A 15,202-nucleotide genomic window follows, 5' to 3' on the forward strand; every position below is an offset into this window, starting at 1 on the left:
TCAGAGTGTTACACCTACCATGCTCACATGTCATTGCCGCATGTTTTAGCTTTCGTCACTGTAACTCCCTACTTCTATTAAAGCGATAAAACACGCGAATATAACAAATATTCAAGAAATAGACATTACGTCTCAACCAAAAATCCAAAACAATATGCATACATATAAAATAACCTCATCAGTCACAGCGGATACCATTCATACATCTCCAAAATATATATATATATATATATATATATATATATGGGTTTTGCTAGAAGACACCTTTTGTGAAGGTGTCTTTTAGCAAGTTACTCTATGAGCATTTGCTAAAAGACACCAACTTACTTTTATGAAGGTGTCTTTTAGCAAAGTTATAACTAAAAAGTGAAAATCACACCTTGAGGTGTGACTTGCTAAAAGACACCACCAAAGGGTGGCTTGTAGCAAGACCCTATATATATATATATATATATATATATATATATATATATATATATATATATATATGTCATGGTCAAAATACAACATCACATAAAATCCTCCAAGTCCTGACAAGTGGGCAATATCAACTAAACTAAAAAAAAAATAGAATCCAACAACATAAAAGACACGACCACCTAATCAGAGCCTAAACCTATGACTGTGAAAGGGACACACTATTTACATTTATTTTCAATTTTGGATATCCGAAACAAACAAACTTCCAAAAATTGAAAACAAATAAAATTCATAACAAAATAGTAGTAATAATAATTCTGATTTGTGGTTAGTTATTATAAAATTCATGTTATTGATGTTGTTACTAAAATTCAACACTAAATCAACATTGTTGCTTTGAATCACATGATACCTTGACTAAAAAAACTTAAAATTGCAGAAAACAAACAACCACATAATCATACTAAAAATATTGGTAAAACTACAACTACAAGGCGCATTTCATTGGTTTGTATGACGTAAACAATGTTTGGATAAGATTTACTAAATGCTACTAATCAGAAAATAAACATCCTTAAAAAAATAACAATGGAACTTTTTATTTATAAGCATATATCAATTAATGGCTATAAAATTTTTTTTTTTTTGAAATTTTTTAATGGATTTAATGTAAATGGTAATCAGTATGATGTAATAAATTAAGGGTCGTGTTAACTTGTGCTCTTGGGGTCTAAGTTAAAAAAGAAACTAAGAGTTAACTTTTGTATTGAAAGGATAAAATTTTAAGCTTTTTTTAATATATTGAATGCACAATTTCTAAGAAAACTATGAATTATACAAAATAAACTATAGAAATATCTCCTTCCAAATCATTTTTGACCAAAAATATGAAATAAACTGACCTTACCTTCCTTAAAAAAATAAACGGACCTTACCTTGTATTGGATTTATTTTTTTTGATAAACTTACCTTTGATATTGGATTATAATCACCACTATTATAATTGATTAATTAATTAATTAAACTATAATAATGAAATTTAGTACCCATTTAATTTAATTTTCTTAAATAGTGTAAACACAGTAAAAATTACCTAAGGAGAGTGGATTTCCATCATTGACAACTGAAAAGTAGAAACAAGTAAAAAACAAACAATAGAAGATCATAGTAGTATTGATTTTATTTTAGAGTGGAAATTGAAAAAGGTAGTGGGAAAGAGAAGTTTCCAAATTAGAAGGGACCGCATGGGTTCAACTTTTTTTTTCGTCTACCAAATGTATGAGGAGGATAGAATAGATACCCATCATTACAAGTCTATTCCATAAGGAAGACTAGTACCATTCCAGTACATAAAAATTTTGAGATGAAAGTGAAATATTGGGGGAAGAAAGCATGTTCCGTATCTTAGACAAATGGATTATTTTTTTAATTAAAAAAAAATTAAATTAAATTAAATATAATTTTCAGTTTTTTTTTATAAATCAGCTTATTATCCACGTGGCATGCCACTCAGCTCCAAGTCGTTAAAAGTAATATTTTTACCATTTGCCATTTTTCATGCAAATGAATTTTGCAAATTAAATGTACATTGTGTCCAATTGTGTAACTTAATGGTTATACAAACATAACTGTAATCCTAAATATTTGTTTTTAAACTTACACTTAACATATATCAAGATGCAGAGGCAAACAATATTTTGTACAAGTTTACATATGTAGCTCAAGTAGTTGAGTTGTGTGACACCTAAATGAGTTTTTAATAAAAAGATTCTAGCTTCAAAATTTTGAATAATATTATATTATAAGGGTCTTGCTTACGAGTGACTAAATGACACTGTTTAAGCAATTTTTCCTAAAATAAGGCATTGTTATTTAAACAAGATAATTATTCGTTCATAAGTCAAATTATCTATTCACAGTATCCCTTCTCTCAAAAAAAAAAAGTGTCCCTATTAGGGCCCTCCATTTGCCTTAGATCACGAAAATAAAATTTCATGTAAATTGGAAATTTAAACAATATACCTCTTATTGGACATCTGTAACCATGTAATTTTATGGTAAACACTTGATTTTATTTTTACAAAGATTATTATATGCTCATTTGTAGTTATTTGATTACATATCAAACAGTTCTGAAACTTTATGAGCATTTATGGAGTTGGTATATAACAATATATACAAGCTAGGATACAATTCAAAAACTCATAAACTACTTGAGCTATTAATAGTGAATCACAGTATCCTTTCCCATGCACCCCTTGTGAGGCAAAATTTCAAATCAAAAACTGCTTGTGCAAGTCATTTGGAATAATAATGTCATAATAATAAGTCAGCCGAAAATGTTAGCTATTAATAGTGAATCACTCCAAACCATATATACACTCCATGTCGACCGGAGAAGAAAATTTGACATCTAGCAAATAATTGTAATTTTGTTTCCTGAAATTTCAATCACTAAACATTAAGAGTATCATTTATTTCACCGATAATCTTTCTTCTATGCAAATAAACCTAATAGGGATCACTCTTAACAATGCAAATTAAATCTAATAGGCATCACTCTTAACAATAATGCTTGAGGAATGATATCACCATAGAAGGGCCAAAATTTTCAATTTATTAAAGCTTTTTTCTCTAGGGGTTTTGAATCTGTGGCATTTTTCAGGTGATGGTGGACCCTGATGGACCAAGCCCTAGTAACCCTAATATGAGGGAATACCTGCATTGGTAAGTGGGAAGTTAGCCATATATATATATGGACTTACTTAATAATCATCCCTCAATTCCTTACGATCGATGTACATATATTTTATATACTCAATCTACATATATATCATATGGAGTATATGTTTAATTTGATATTCAAATTTACCACACAATCATATTAGGTCATGGTATTGTTTTGTTCGAAGGCAAGAACTAATTATAATGTTTATGAAATTTTATTCATATTGATGCATTAATTTCTGTTGTATATTCTATAGGATCACATTTATGTATTAAAATTGATTAAGCACTTATTTGTTTATTAATTTAAGTATTTATGTATACTTTATTTTTATAATTTAAAAATTGGTTAAATTGTTTTCACATAAGTCATAATTTTTTTTTTAGTGGTGAAAACAGCCGTACCATTTGACCTAAAACTTTATTTTTACATAAGTCCTAATCTTATTTCTTAAGTTAACAAGAAAAGCATATATAATGAGACTATAGCAATTTATAGTGTAATATGCTATTTCCAAGGCTCTCAAAATATACTAATATTTTTCATAAGCTCTTCGAAAATTCAGACAAATACTTATGTCAATAGGGAAATACATTTTTTTTTAAATTGGATTAAAACATGCTGTCATGAAAGAAATGTTCAGCAGGCCCAAAGTATTATTAATTGTGTCAACTATCATAAAAAGCAACAGACTTCTTTGCAATGCTATTTTCATCCCATATACTTTATTCTTCTCACTGTCTATATTTTTTTCTGGGTATGATATAGTGTATGTGAAAAAAGTGCTGCTATATATTTAAATTATGTGTGTATACATACATGTGTGTGTGATTGAAACTTTTGTTTGGCTGATTTTAGTTCCATTCTAACTTTTTTAACTTCCCTCATTGGATACTTAATTAGGATGGTAACCAATATTCCAGCAACTATAGGGACAATTTTCGGTGCGTGCAAAATTTCATTGGACTTCTAATTTTATTGTAAATCGAGTATCTTTTGCGCAATTACGAGCAAAATCTTTCTCTATAATTTTAACTTGTTGCACTTTTTTTTTTGACGAAGCTTGTTGCACATTTGAAATTGCTTTAAAACTGAATGGATTCACCCGATTAAATTAAGGAATGACCAATTTATTGATTGGTTTGATCATAATTTTAATGTTGTTTGGTTGAACTGAATTAAACGGATTGGATAGAGTCGTTTTAACTACGGTTGGTTCAATCGGTTTGATTTTATACAGTTTTTAAACCCTTTTCCTTTTTATTACAAAATTTTATGTACTTTATTAATTTGTTTATTTGTCATTAAGTTCAACTGTAACCATGACTAAGTAGTCTCCCTGATTTTTAAAATATTGATTTATTTTTTTTTCTTTCTAAGTTCATATTAGAAACATCAATTTAGTATCTGTTTATGATTTATTATTATTAATCATGTATGTATAAATATATGGTGTTTTTATTAATCAGGGATTCATCGTGTGATTTTTGTGTTGTTTAGGCAAACTTGTAGGAGATTTTGCAGAAGTTTATAATCTTGGATTACCCGTTGTTGCTCTCTATTTCAATTGTCAACGAGAAAATGGTTCTGGTGGAAGGAGACTAATCATCTAATAATTAATACTCTAAACATATCCATATCGTACAATAAAGACAAGAAATAATTGTCGGTATGTATAATTAAGAAAAAAAAATGTCATGTCATCATGTTTTAATTATTATTATTATAATAAATCCAAGTTGGAGCGTAGTTCAAAGAATTTGTGGATTGCTTGAGGTGGATCGAAAAGAAAAGGTACAACTCTCTTATCATGAGGCAAACTATTGCGCAAATGCTCTCTTGAGGTGGGTTCTCAATCGATGATTTATTAGACGTGTCTGACTCAAATTAGACACTTATTGATAATTGGTTTATTTGTTGTAGTATTTTGTATTTTTTTCTTTGACCTTTTTAATATAAAAAAAAGGAAGCCTAAATTCAAATTCTAGTGAGTATCACATGATATTTGAGAAGTGCATGTACTGATCTTTGAAAAATAAATAGGAGATTATTTGTCATATAACAATTTATATATGAACATAGATCCTTTACCTTAAAGACAAGAAATTTAGACGAATTTCTCTCCATCTTTAACTGTGTAAATAAAAACTCCTTTAATTAGTAATTACAATTTCACAATTATTTGTCAAAGAATTTAAGTTAACATTTACAATAACACTTGGGAATTTATAACACCCTTTCAATAAAATTATCAACGAGGACTGTAGAGGCATCACAAGAGCACTAAACATTTTGTACCTCATTATTATTAAGAAATGTTATAAGCATAATCCTTAAAAAAAAAAAAAAAAAAAAAGAGAGAGATAAACATCTCAATATTTTTGACTCAAAAATATCCATGAAAGATCCTTTGTTAATCACTGAAAATGTCAGCACATGTAGATAAACCAAGCAGTTCTCTTGAAGCACCATCAATGTTGTCTATAATCCAAGCACATGTGACTAGTTAAGTTCAACATGATATAGTTCATGATTGGATAAACAACTTAAATTCTAGCTTATAATATAAATGCTTATCATATATAAGTGCTTAATTATTATAAACTATCATAGAAAGAACAAACTTTTTTTGCAATTGCACTTTTCATCCCATACTTTATTCTCATTGTCTATACATTTCTTTTGGTATGATATAGTGTATATGTGTGTGAATAAAGTGCAGCTATATAAGAAACTGTGTGTGTATACATAAATGTATGTGATTTGAAAACTTTTGTTTGGCTGATTTTAGTTTTATTTTAACCTTTTTTTTCTTCCTTCATTGGATCCTTAATTAGGATGCATGGTAAACAATATTCCAACGACTACGTGGACAATTTTCGGTAATTAATTACTGTTTTTTTTTTTTTGCAACAAAATTAGGAAAATTATCACACTTTTCCAGCACGTCATGAACGGATTTTCAGTTTGTACTCAAATCACCTATACTACTACTCAGATACTTTTTCAACCGAGTGTGTGTAGATTCAGCTTTGTTTGTTGTGGTGTTCCCCATATGAAGTGATTTGTCAACCCAAAACCTCACAAACTTCTCCTTAACCGGATCCAAAATTGTCTTTTCAACATAATCCAAAAACTTAGGAAATTTTCCGCATACAGCTTTGAATTTTGTCCAATTATCAATATATGTTTTCTCCGTTTCGGAATCCACAATATCCATCCATACAGCCATCACAATCTTCACCACCAAAGCAGGCTTGATTTCTTACCCATTCTTGTCTTTGAGATCCTTCACTTTGCAATCCAATTTACACTTTGCTCTCACATTTTGTCCAAGGTGATATGAGCACAACAGAGTAGTAGCATCAGGGAAAATGTTTTCCACAACATTGATCAAAGCATTGTCAACTACTTTGGGATAGAGATCTTTGAAATGCAACAGCTCACGACACCTCTCAAGAGCCCAATTAACGTTGTCTTGCCTCTCAGACATCATATAAGCAAAAGCAATAGAGAAGGTTTTCATGGTAGAGGTGTTACCGACAAACTTAAGCAATGGAAGACGATACTTGTTGGTCTTATAGGTGGAATCCAACACAAGCACCGTGGAGAACGTGTTAAACAACTTGATAGAATTTGGATGTGCCCAAAAAACATCACCGACATCATCAGAATCACGATAAATTCTACAACGATACACGTAACCATTATCAACCAAAGACTTCAAGAGATGTTGCATATCATTCCTCGTACCCCTAATGGACTGCCTATACCTGTGACATACATTATAAACATGTTTGATAGTAGTTGAAGTGGTACTGTTCCTCTTTCGTAAGTTGGTAAGCATTTGCCTCCGAGGAACGTTTGAATCCACCATCTCATGAAGGTGAACACGTTCATTTGGGTTTAGACGACCGACGATTTTATGACCTTTCAACACATATGTCATGGTTGTGTCTACCATCACTAACTTTGAGGCTCCAATCACCTGCAGTCAACAAGTAACCTCTCACTCGAAACGGATACTCGCATTTACCAGAACCAGCTATCTCGCATCGACTCTTTCTCTTGTACTTGGTGTATGAACCTCTTCTTTCACATATCAAAGTAACAAATGCGCTTCTTCCTTTTTTCAAAAAAAAAAATGTGCTTCTTCCATTGCCACCGTTATCGGATTTACCAATAACAGTGGAAAAACCGAGCTTCCTAGCTTTCTCTCGAACCCACTCCAACAAATCATTCAGTGTTGCAAACTTTTGTGTAGTGGTAAAATGTTCTCGCTGATCAATACAAACAACAACAACTGGAGGTGGTACAACTGGAGGAATAGGAGGAGGAGTATCCTCTACTTCAGCATCGCCTAAACAAATTTCAAGTTTCAGTGGTGGAGGGGGGATTATCAGATTTGACATTTCCGGAATCATGCATATCTTCAAGTAAAAGAAGCGGCAACACAATAAGAGGTTCAATCTCAGGTGGATCATCATTTGGGGCATCAACAGGAACAACCATGACTGAAAACAGTGCGAAGCAGAGTCAGAAAATGAACACAGTTTCTGCATTGGTGCTGTCCGGATTACTAAATCTGAATTGCATGAATGCAGTCCGGATTTAATTTTCTGGAATGTTCCAGCACATATCATACGACGTGATCAAAAGGAAATCGCCTAAAAATCGAATGGGCGAAGGTTTATATATACATTACCTTTGCAATCATACGATAATGATGATGTTAACCCCACATAAAGGCCAGATTGCTGCTCCAAACCATAATTTCGTCCTAAATGGTGTGTTTTTTTAGAGGTGTAAGGAGTGTTTGTGATAAAGGTGGTGTGCTTCAGCTAGGTTATGGAGAAGTATATATAACCTAGCAGTCCGGATTTCTTGTTCCGGAAATAAACGTCTATTTTTCCCGCTCAGTTCAAATACAGGGTGTCCGGAATTCAATTATATGTTCCGAATTATATTTTCTGGACCGTCTTGCACCCTGAACAAGTCCAAGTTTCACAAATGAAATGGTGCAGGGTGATTTTCTGATCATTCTGGGTTACATAATCCTAACAGTGTTCGGATTGTATAATCCGGACGGAGGGTATTTTGGTCAAAATCGTAGGGCGTGCGAGAAGGCAGCAGGGTGAGAAAAGTAATACTCAAAAATAAAAGACATTAGATGTCCCTTATAAAAACATTAGATGTATCTCCCAAAAGGCGTGCGTGAGGTAAAATTTTTAGATTTTTAAGATTTTTTCCCCCATTAATTTACAATATTATAATAAGAAATATTTTTTTACTAGGACAATGTAATAGAAGAATGAAGAAAAGTCTTATTTAGTTAAATCCGGTTGAACCTTAAAACCTTAAATCCATGTCTACGCCAGTTCAATGTCTGGTCCGGTTTTGATTACCTTGGCAAAAACAGTAACATTAAATGATTCAAATGTTTTAAAAATAGTAACTAAATATTTTTTCCTAATATTAAAAATAATGACAAAAACACACTATATTACATATTTCAAGATTTTTAGTAAGATAACAAATTTTTAAATAATTATGGTTTTAACAAACTTTTCACCCAAGTTAAATTCTTGCTTCTCTCAAAAATATTAAGGTGCATAATCTTGCTAAACTAATGTGTCAATAGAGTTTGCATGTAACTAGTGCCCTTCATTGATCAATTTTTTAAATAATCAAATGGTATACAAAGTATACACAATGTAAAAATAATTATTTACAAGGAAAAGTCCTCAAATAGTTTTCGCATTACAGAAGCACTAATAGATTCTCAAACATTAAACATGGAAAAGCAATTATCAATAACTGCGTAGGACTAAATGATTCGAAAAGTATTTCTTTGGGTTATTGACTGGAAATCGAGCAAAAGCTCTTACAAAATTAAAATAAAAGGTTAAATATGTTTTGATTCTTGTAGGCTTTTATTTTGCTCTGATTGTAGGCTAAGTAACGCTTAGGATAACTACAACAAGATACGAATAAGGATAAGCAACATCACAGTTGTTAAGGATGTTTGTTAAAACACCTTTGGAATTGTTCATTAGTTAAGATTTGGCTTTGTTAACTGTCACAATCAATTAACCAATTACAGAAATATAAATAGTTATGAGCCTCAGATCCTAATAATACACCGCCTTGTTAACTACTCGGCCTATACCTATTCCACTCATTTGGAGATCTTTGTGAACTTTATGGCGACTTGATAGGCCAAACCGCAAGTGCACGGTCTATCGAAGTAATAGTAGTAAAAGAGTATCGTTCCGCTAGGGAGTTATGAATTCGATTAACTTTTTAGAGAATGATTAGAAAAGAAGAAAGATTTTAAAAAGGGAGGTTTAATTGCTGAAGGTAAATAACAATAATAATAATAAAAGAGCATTGGGATTATTGGTTCATCATAACAACGAATCTTTTCACAAGCAAGCCTTAAACTTATAATTATGCGTTAATCTTAATTTCTAAGGACAAGTTTCTCTTTAGCATATCACAGCTTCTCTCGAAGTCAGTGAGTGTATCCCTCCAACAACCACACCTATTCTCATGGGTGATTGCCTTTGGGACCCTTGAAGATCGAAACTTTATGTGTCCCAAGGTTTGCTAGACTATTCTCATGTTTCGCAAACCTTGTCTAAATTCACTTGTTCGGATATCAAAGCTCCGCGTTCGCTTTATGAATTGATATCTGTGATGATGAATTAACCATTATCAAACCCTCCGCGTTCGCTTCCACAGTTTGATAATAATTAATTCATGTTAAAACGGTGAATTTAGATAAGGAATTAAAGTAACATATAATTAGGGTTTAAGGCTTGGCTTGATCCGGATTACATCATTAGACTTATCCAACAATCCTAAGACAAAGAAGAGTCTACTCACTAACGTTCATTGTAGACATGGGGGAAGAAGATAGAAAGCAATAAAGTAAAAGAACAATAATATAAAAGTGAACTTTTATTCCAAGAACAAAAGATGATTGTTTATGATGGAGTGCTACTCTATTTATAGCTTTACAATTGACTTAAAATCTAAGCAACTATAAGGGCTAATCAGTAAAACTACAACAGAGTAACTTGGGCCTGAAGAAAAAGCAGCAAAAGGCCTTCTGTGAGGTGGCACGGCCGTGCCACATATTGGCACGGGCCGTGCCAAGCTTCTGACTTGGGGGCTTTATATTTTTGTTCCGAATCTTTCGTATTTTTGCTCCAAATCAGCTCCAGACTCCTTTCTTTTGCTCCAAGACACCTTCCATCATATATTCGTTCCTAAAATATAAAATATGCAATTTGTAGTAAACTAGCTCAAAAAGGAAATAATATTTAAATAAAATAAAACTAAATCTAATTAAAACGAAACTAAATAATGCATAAAAATAGACTAAATATAGACTCATCAAACTCCCCCACACTTGAATCTTTGCTTGTTGTTATACCATAATTTTGGACCTAAAAATACTAACTCAATTCTTCTTTTCTTGCATTTCAAGTCATTTGATATGTCTCTGATCAATTACATCTTCCTCTGTATTTTGTTTCAATATTACTTGCAAAATTCACATAAAAGGGCATTTTAGTCATTGCCTATGTTAAAATTTCTTTCAATCTTTTAAAAAATTGTTTGAGTCCTTTCAAATAGTTTGAGTGAGTCTTTGTTTCCATTCTATGTCAAAATCCATTTTAAAATTGCATTTGAAGTCATTCTGAGTCAGTTTAGCCCCTAGGGGTATTTTAGTCTTTTCATGTGTTAAAACTCTGTTTAAATTCTAAAAAATTGTCTCTGAGTCTTTCAAATTTGGTTTGAATAAACTCCTGCTTTTATTCCTTGTTAAAAAATCATTTTAAAATTGCATCTGAGTCATTTTTAGTCGTTTTAGTCCCTAGGGGCATTTTGGTCATTTCACACGAAATTTTGGCAGAGAGAGGTTACTTTGAAGTACCTCATTTAAGTAGTTGGTTCATTTTAGTCCATTTCGTGTCTTTTATTGGTTTCACTTTACGTTTTTTCCAATTTACCAATTTTATTCCAAATTTTATTGTTATTTTCATTTTAGTCCTAAAAACCCTAAAAAATTGCACTTTAGTCCTTTAAATTTCTAACATTTGCATTTCAGTCCTTTTTGTTATTTTTCTTTTTTTCTTTAATTTTTAAATATTGCAGAACAGTCCCCATTAGTGTCAAGTTTTGTTTTTAGTCTTTTTTTTTTAATTTTTCAGATTGGTCCTTAATTTTTCAAAATTGCAAAAGGGCCCATAGTCCAAATTGGTCCAAGTTCGAATCAAGCAAGTCCAGGGACACATGTCAACAAGCCATTGGCCACCAAGGCCACATGGCAGCCTATAAAAGGGGCAAGTTCATCAATGCGGTGTCAGAAGGAATCACACAGAGCCATTCGTCTTTTGCCAACTCACCAGAACACAGTTACAATTCTTTCTTGCCACGCGCTACACGCGCCACCCTAACAGAACCCTAACAAACTTTCTTCGCCACTAAAACCACCGTAACAAACACAAATTCACACCAATTCAGTCACAAATTCTTATCAATTTCACCATACGAAGCTCAAATTCAACAACTACGTAGCAAAAAAACAGTTCGATTTAAAAAGTAGTTTTGTTTCGTCGTTCTCAGAGATTCGGAACGAATCTTCATCATCGAACAAAAGCCTCTGCAATTCCAACACTGAATCATCCAAAGGACGAACCAGTGTGATCAGATAGACGAAGAGGTGAGAAGAAGAGGAATCGAAGAAAAAACCAGTGAAATCACAGAGACGAAGAGTGAGAAGACGAAGAAACTTCGATTTATTTTCGGAGTTTCGATCAAAATATACCTCAGAGACGAAGAAGAAGCTTCAATATCTTTCTCCTCTTTCTTTTGGCTCGAATCTCCAATTTTCAACAGGTATATTCAAATAACCTTCTCGTTTTTCACTTTAAATCATCATCGAAGGTTCGAAATCAAAAATAAACAGTGAAACTGAATAGATCAACAAGCTTTAAGACTCGTCCTTTCGAAAAAGTTTGAAAAAGATTGAAAAAGTTCAGAGTCAAAACCCTAACATGTAGATCTAGGATGATTCACCGTTTATTCCACAAAATCAAGTTCAGATTCATAATCAGTATGAAAAATAGCACAAGTTAGGGTTTAGATCCAAACAGATCGGAGAAATTTGAGTGTCGCCGGAATCTGGAATTTACGGCGGTGACAATGAAGATTCCGACGAATCTTCATCGTCTCCAGCCGTTTCATTCCAGAAACCGGCGGTGGAGGATGAACGTTGGAGAAGAGAGAAGTGAGAGCTTCTCTCACTAGAAAGAGAGAAGAGAGAGAAACGAGTAGTGAAAATGAGTTGAACCGGTCCATCAACCTTTATATAGGTGATTGAACCGGTCTGGTTCAGCCTTGGTTCGTTTGGTTTGGCATCCTGGCCATTGGATCAAAGGTTTGATCCAATTGGATCAATCCAACGGCTGTGTTCGTTCTCTGTGATCCAGGTCTATTAGGTTTTGGGCCTGGACTTATGTTTTTATTGGATTTTCGTTTTTTTGCCTTGATCTTGCTATTTCAGTACTGAACTTTGCTTTTTACACCTTCTGCATGTCAAAATTTTGTGCAAAAATTCCAAATAATTTTCTATGAGTTCTTGATAATTTTCTTGGTGTTTTTATAATATTTTTTTTATAATAAAATTTGATAAAAAATATGTGTATTAATTCTTGTTACTTGCTTACTTTTCTTGTTAATTTTCGAGAAATTTTGCTATGATTTTGATCATGATATATTGATGCATGATATGGGTACTTAATATGTGATTTTAAGATGTGTTTGCCACTGTTTTGTTATGTTCACTCCACTGTTGTATGATTGATTTGTTAGTTTCTTGTTTTGAAAGTCTTGTGAAAACAAAGTGTCAAATGTGTCTAAAAAATGTATCATATCTTTTGACTTGAGTATATTCCTATAATTCCCATATTATGGCTACAATAAAACTCTTTGAAAACTACCATAATAAGAAAATTATAGGTCATGTACTTATTGAGAGGTTATGGTGAATTTTTACTACATTTTGACACTTTTATTCTTGTCATTTTTACTATTCTTTGTTTAGTATATCCTTGCCTATCTTTCTATCATTTTGTGCCTTAATTTCACTAACCATTCTACTTCATATTTCATACATCATGAGCATTCCATACTTCATCTCCTCCTTCACTTTACTTCTTGCACATTTAAATTTTTACCAAGACTTAGAATGTAACACTTAGGAGTTCTTGTATTTTACTTTCATGCAATTTAATTTCTTGCAAAACCATAGCATGTAAACTAGGGCATGATGTAACTAATAAGGACAATGGACTCTAATAATGTACACCAACACAAGCACCGACACATGCACACACCTCACTTTAGATATATGGCTAGGTTATGCATATTTAGATGTATGTGTAGGATTGTATGTTTAGATGAATGCTTAATTGAAAAAATAACTCAAATATTGAAACGAATACACATTCGATCAATAGAATTTTTCGGATTCTCAGCTATACCGGATGGTATTGAAACCAAAAGGAGTGTTCCTGCTCATTGTCGTAGCTTCTGGTTGCATTGATATGCCGAGTGTTGTGATATGGAGCGTCGACATCTGAGTTATACCTGATGTCTGTATGGATATAGAAGAATAAGTTATGTTAATTCTTGTGCGAGACTAATACGGATCAAAATATTAACAATGTGATGTTTGATGAATGCTGAGGTAAATAGAATGCATAACCATAAAGTGACACCATGGTAGAAAAGGAGCTTGAAAAAATACCTTATTGGCCGAGGGAGAGATAAGCGGCGTTGACAGCTGAGTTAACCCTGCTGTCGAAAAGCATATAGCAGAAACAGTTAATATGTGCTGAAGGGAGCCACGGGTGGCCTATTCTTATCACAGTTGCCAATTTCTTTCTTTTTGCGTATATAGTACTTAGAAGTTGTGGATTTTTCAAGTATATAGGAGAATTTTTTATTATGATCTCTGCACCAGATTTGCCGTGCCGGTTATACACAGTCGTTGTGAAAAAAATCGGATAAATCCAAAAAAATCACAGTCGCGTTATCAAGGCATACTATCACCATAACAAAACAGTCATATGATATTCATCGTACTTTGCAAATAATCCTAGGCTCACTCATACGCAGGTTTATAAAAATGCAACATACAATGAATTGGACTTTAATTAAGCACTTAATCTATCACACAGTCACATCACAGTAAGTGCATAAGTGCTATGTTGCATCAAATTCAACTATAATTAGAAAATACTTCTAAAATGACCGGACTTTAGACGAAAAAAACAATCACAAACTTAGCATTGATCAAGGTTTACCATATCATACGAAGATACATTAATCAAATAGAGCTATCATTAACTATAACTCTACTTAATGAATGATTATTATCTCTACTTTGGAAAACAAATCCTAATTACCACTAAACATACATCATTTAAACACTTGTCTGGAATATATTAATGACATGTGTAGGTATGCAGAATGGCTATCACAAAAAGGCTCTAGAACCACTTTCCTAGCATACCAAATCATTCCTTAGGCTTAAATGCAAACAATAGGCCTACAACTTGGAGTTAACTTGTGAGATGAGTGAACTTGGGTGGCAGATGACAGCTTAACACGGAACTCGAGCTTATATTTGATGCAACACTCCACTCCAACCAATAGACAACCAATTACATTCCATTGATAAAGGACAATATCTCATGCACACTTAAATGGCCAACATTTGGCACAAGCATGGGTTGCAATGAGTGCATCAAGTAATGAAATCATTTGCAACAAATCTTACCACAAAACCAATCTTAAAAGGATTGATCTGCACGTTTGAAAATGCATCATAGAAAAATCATGCTCATTGATAAGTGAAGTACCATACCAAATGGATATCTTTCACCAAAAAAAAAAAAAAAAAAACAGATGCGCACATCATGAAAAAACATGCTTTGCATTACGGGATTTTTCTTAGATGGCATTATACTTCAGTAT

The 15,202-nt window shown here is 32.4% G+C and overlaps 1 protein-coding gene and 1 pseudogene across 2 annotated transcripts in view; one reads left to right on the plus strand and one right to left on the minus strand.

Moving 5' to 3' along the window:
- LOC146906713 (protein FLOWERING LOCUS T-like) overlaps window positions 1-4,761 on the plus strand; it is a 38,717-nt gene extending 33,956 nt beyond the window's left edge. For both annotated transcript variants that reach the window (XM_085723896.1, XM_085723894.1), the window contains exon 7: window positions 4,676-4,761. In XM_085723896.1, the coding sequence (XP_085580022.1) occupies window positions 4,676-4,761 (86 nt within the window). The remainder of the gene's footprint in view (window positions 1-4,675) is intronic.
- A 1,652-nt stretch (window positions 4,762-6,413) lies between these two features.
- On the minus strand, window positions 6,414-7,919 carry LOC146906721 (uncharacterized; annotated as a pseudogene).
- Between the last annotated feature and the right edge of the window lie 7,283 nt (window positions 7,920-15,202).

This window comes from Medicago sativa, chromosome 7 (genome assembly GCF_051527215.1).
Source record: "Medicago sativa cultivar Bolivia chromosome 7, Bolivia_mono, whole genome shotgun sequence".
In the NCBI taxonomy this organism is placed as follows: Eukaryota; Viridiplantae; Streptophyta; class Magnoliopsida; order Fabales; family Fabaceae; genus Medicago; species Medicago sativa.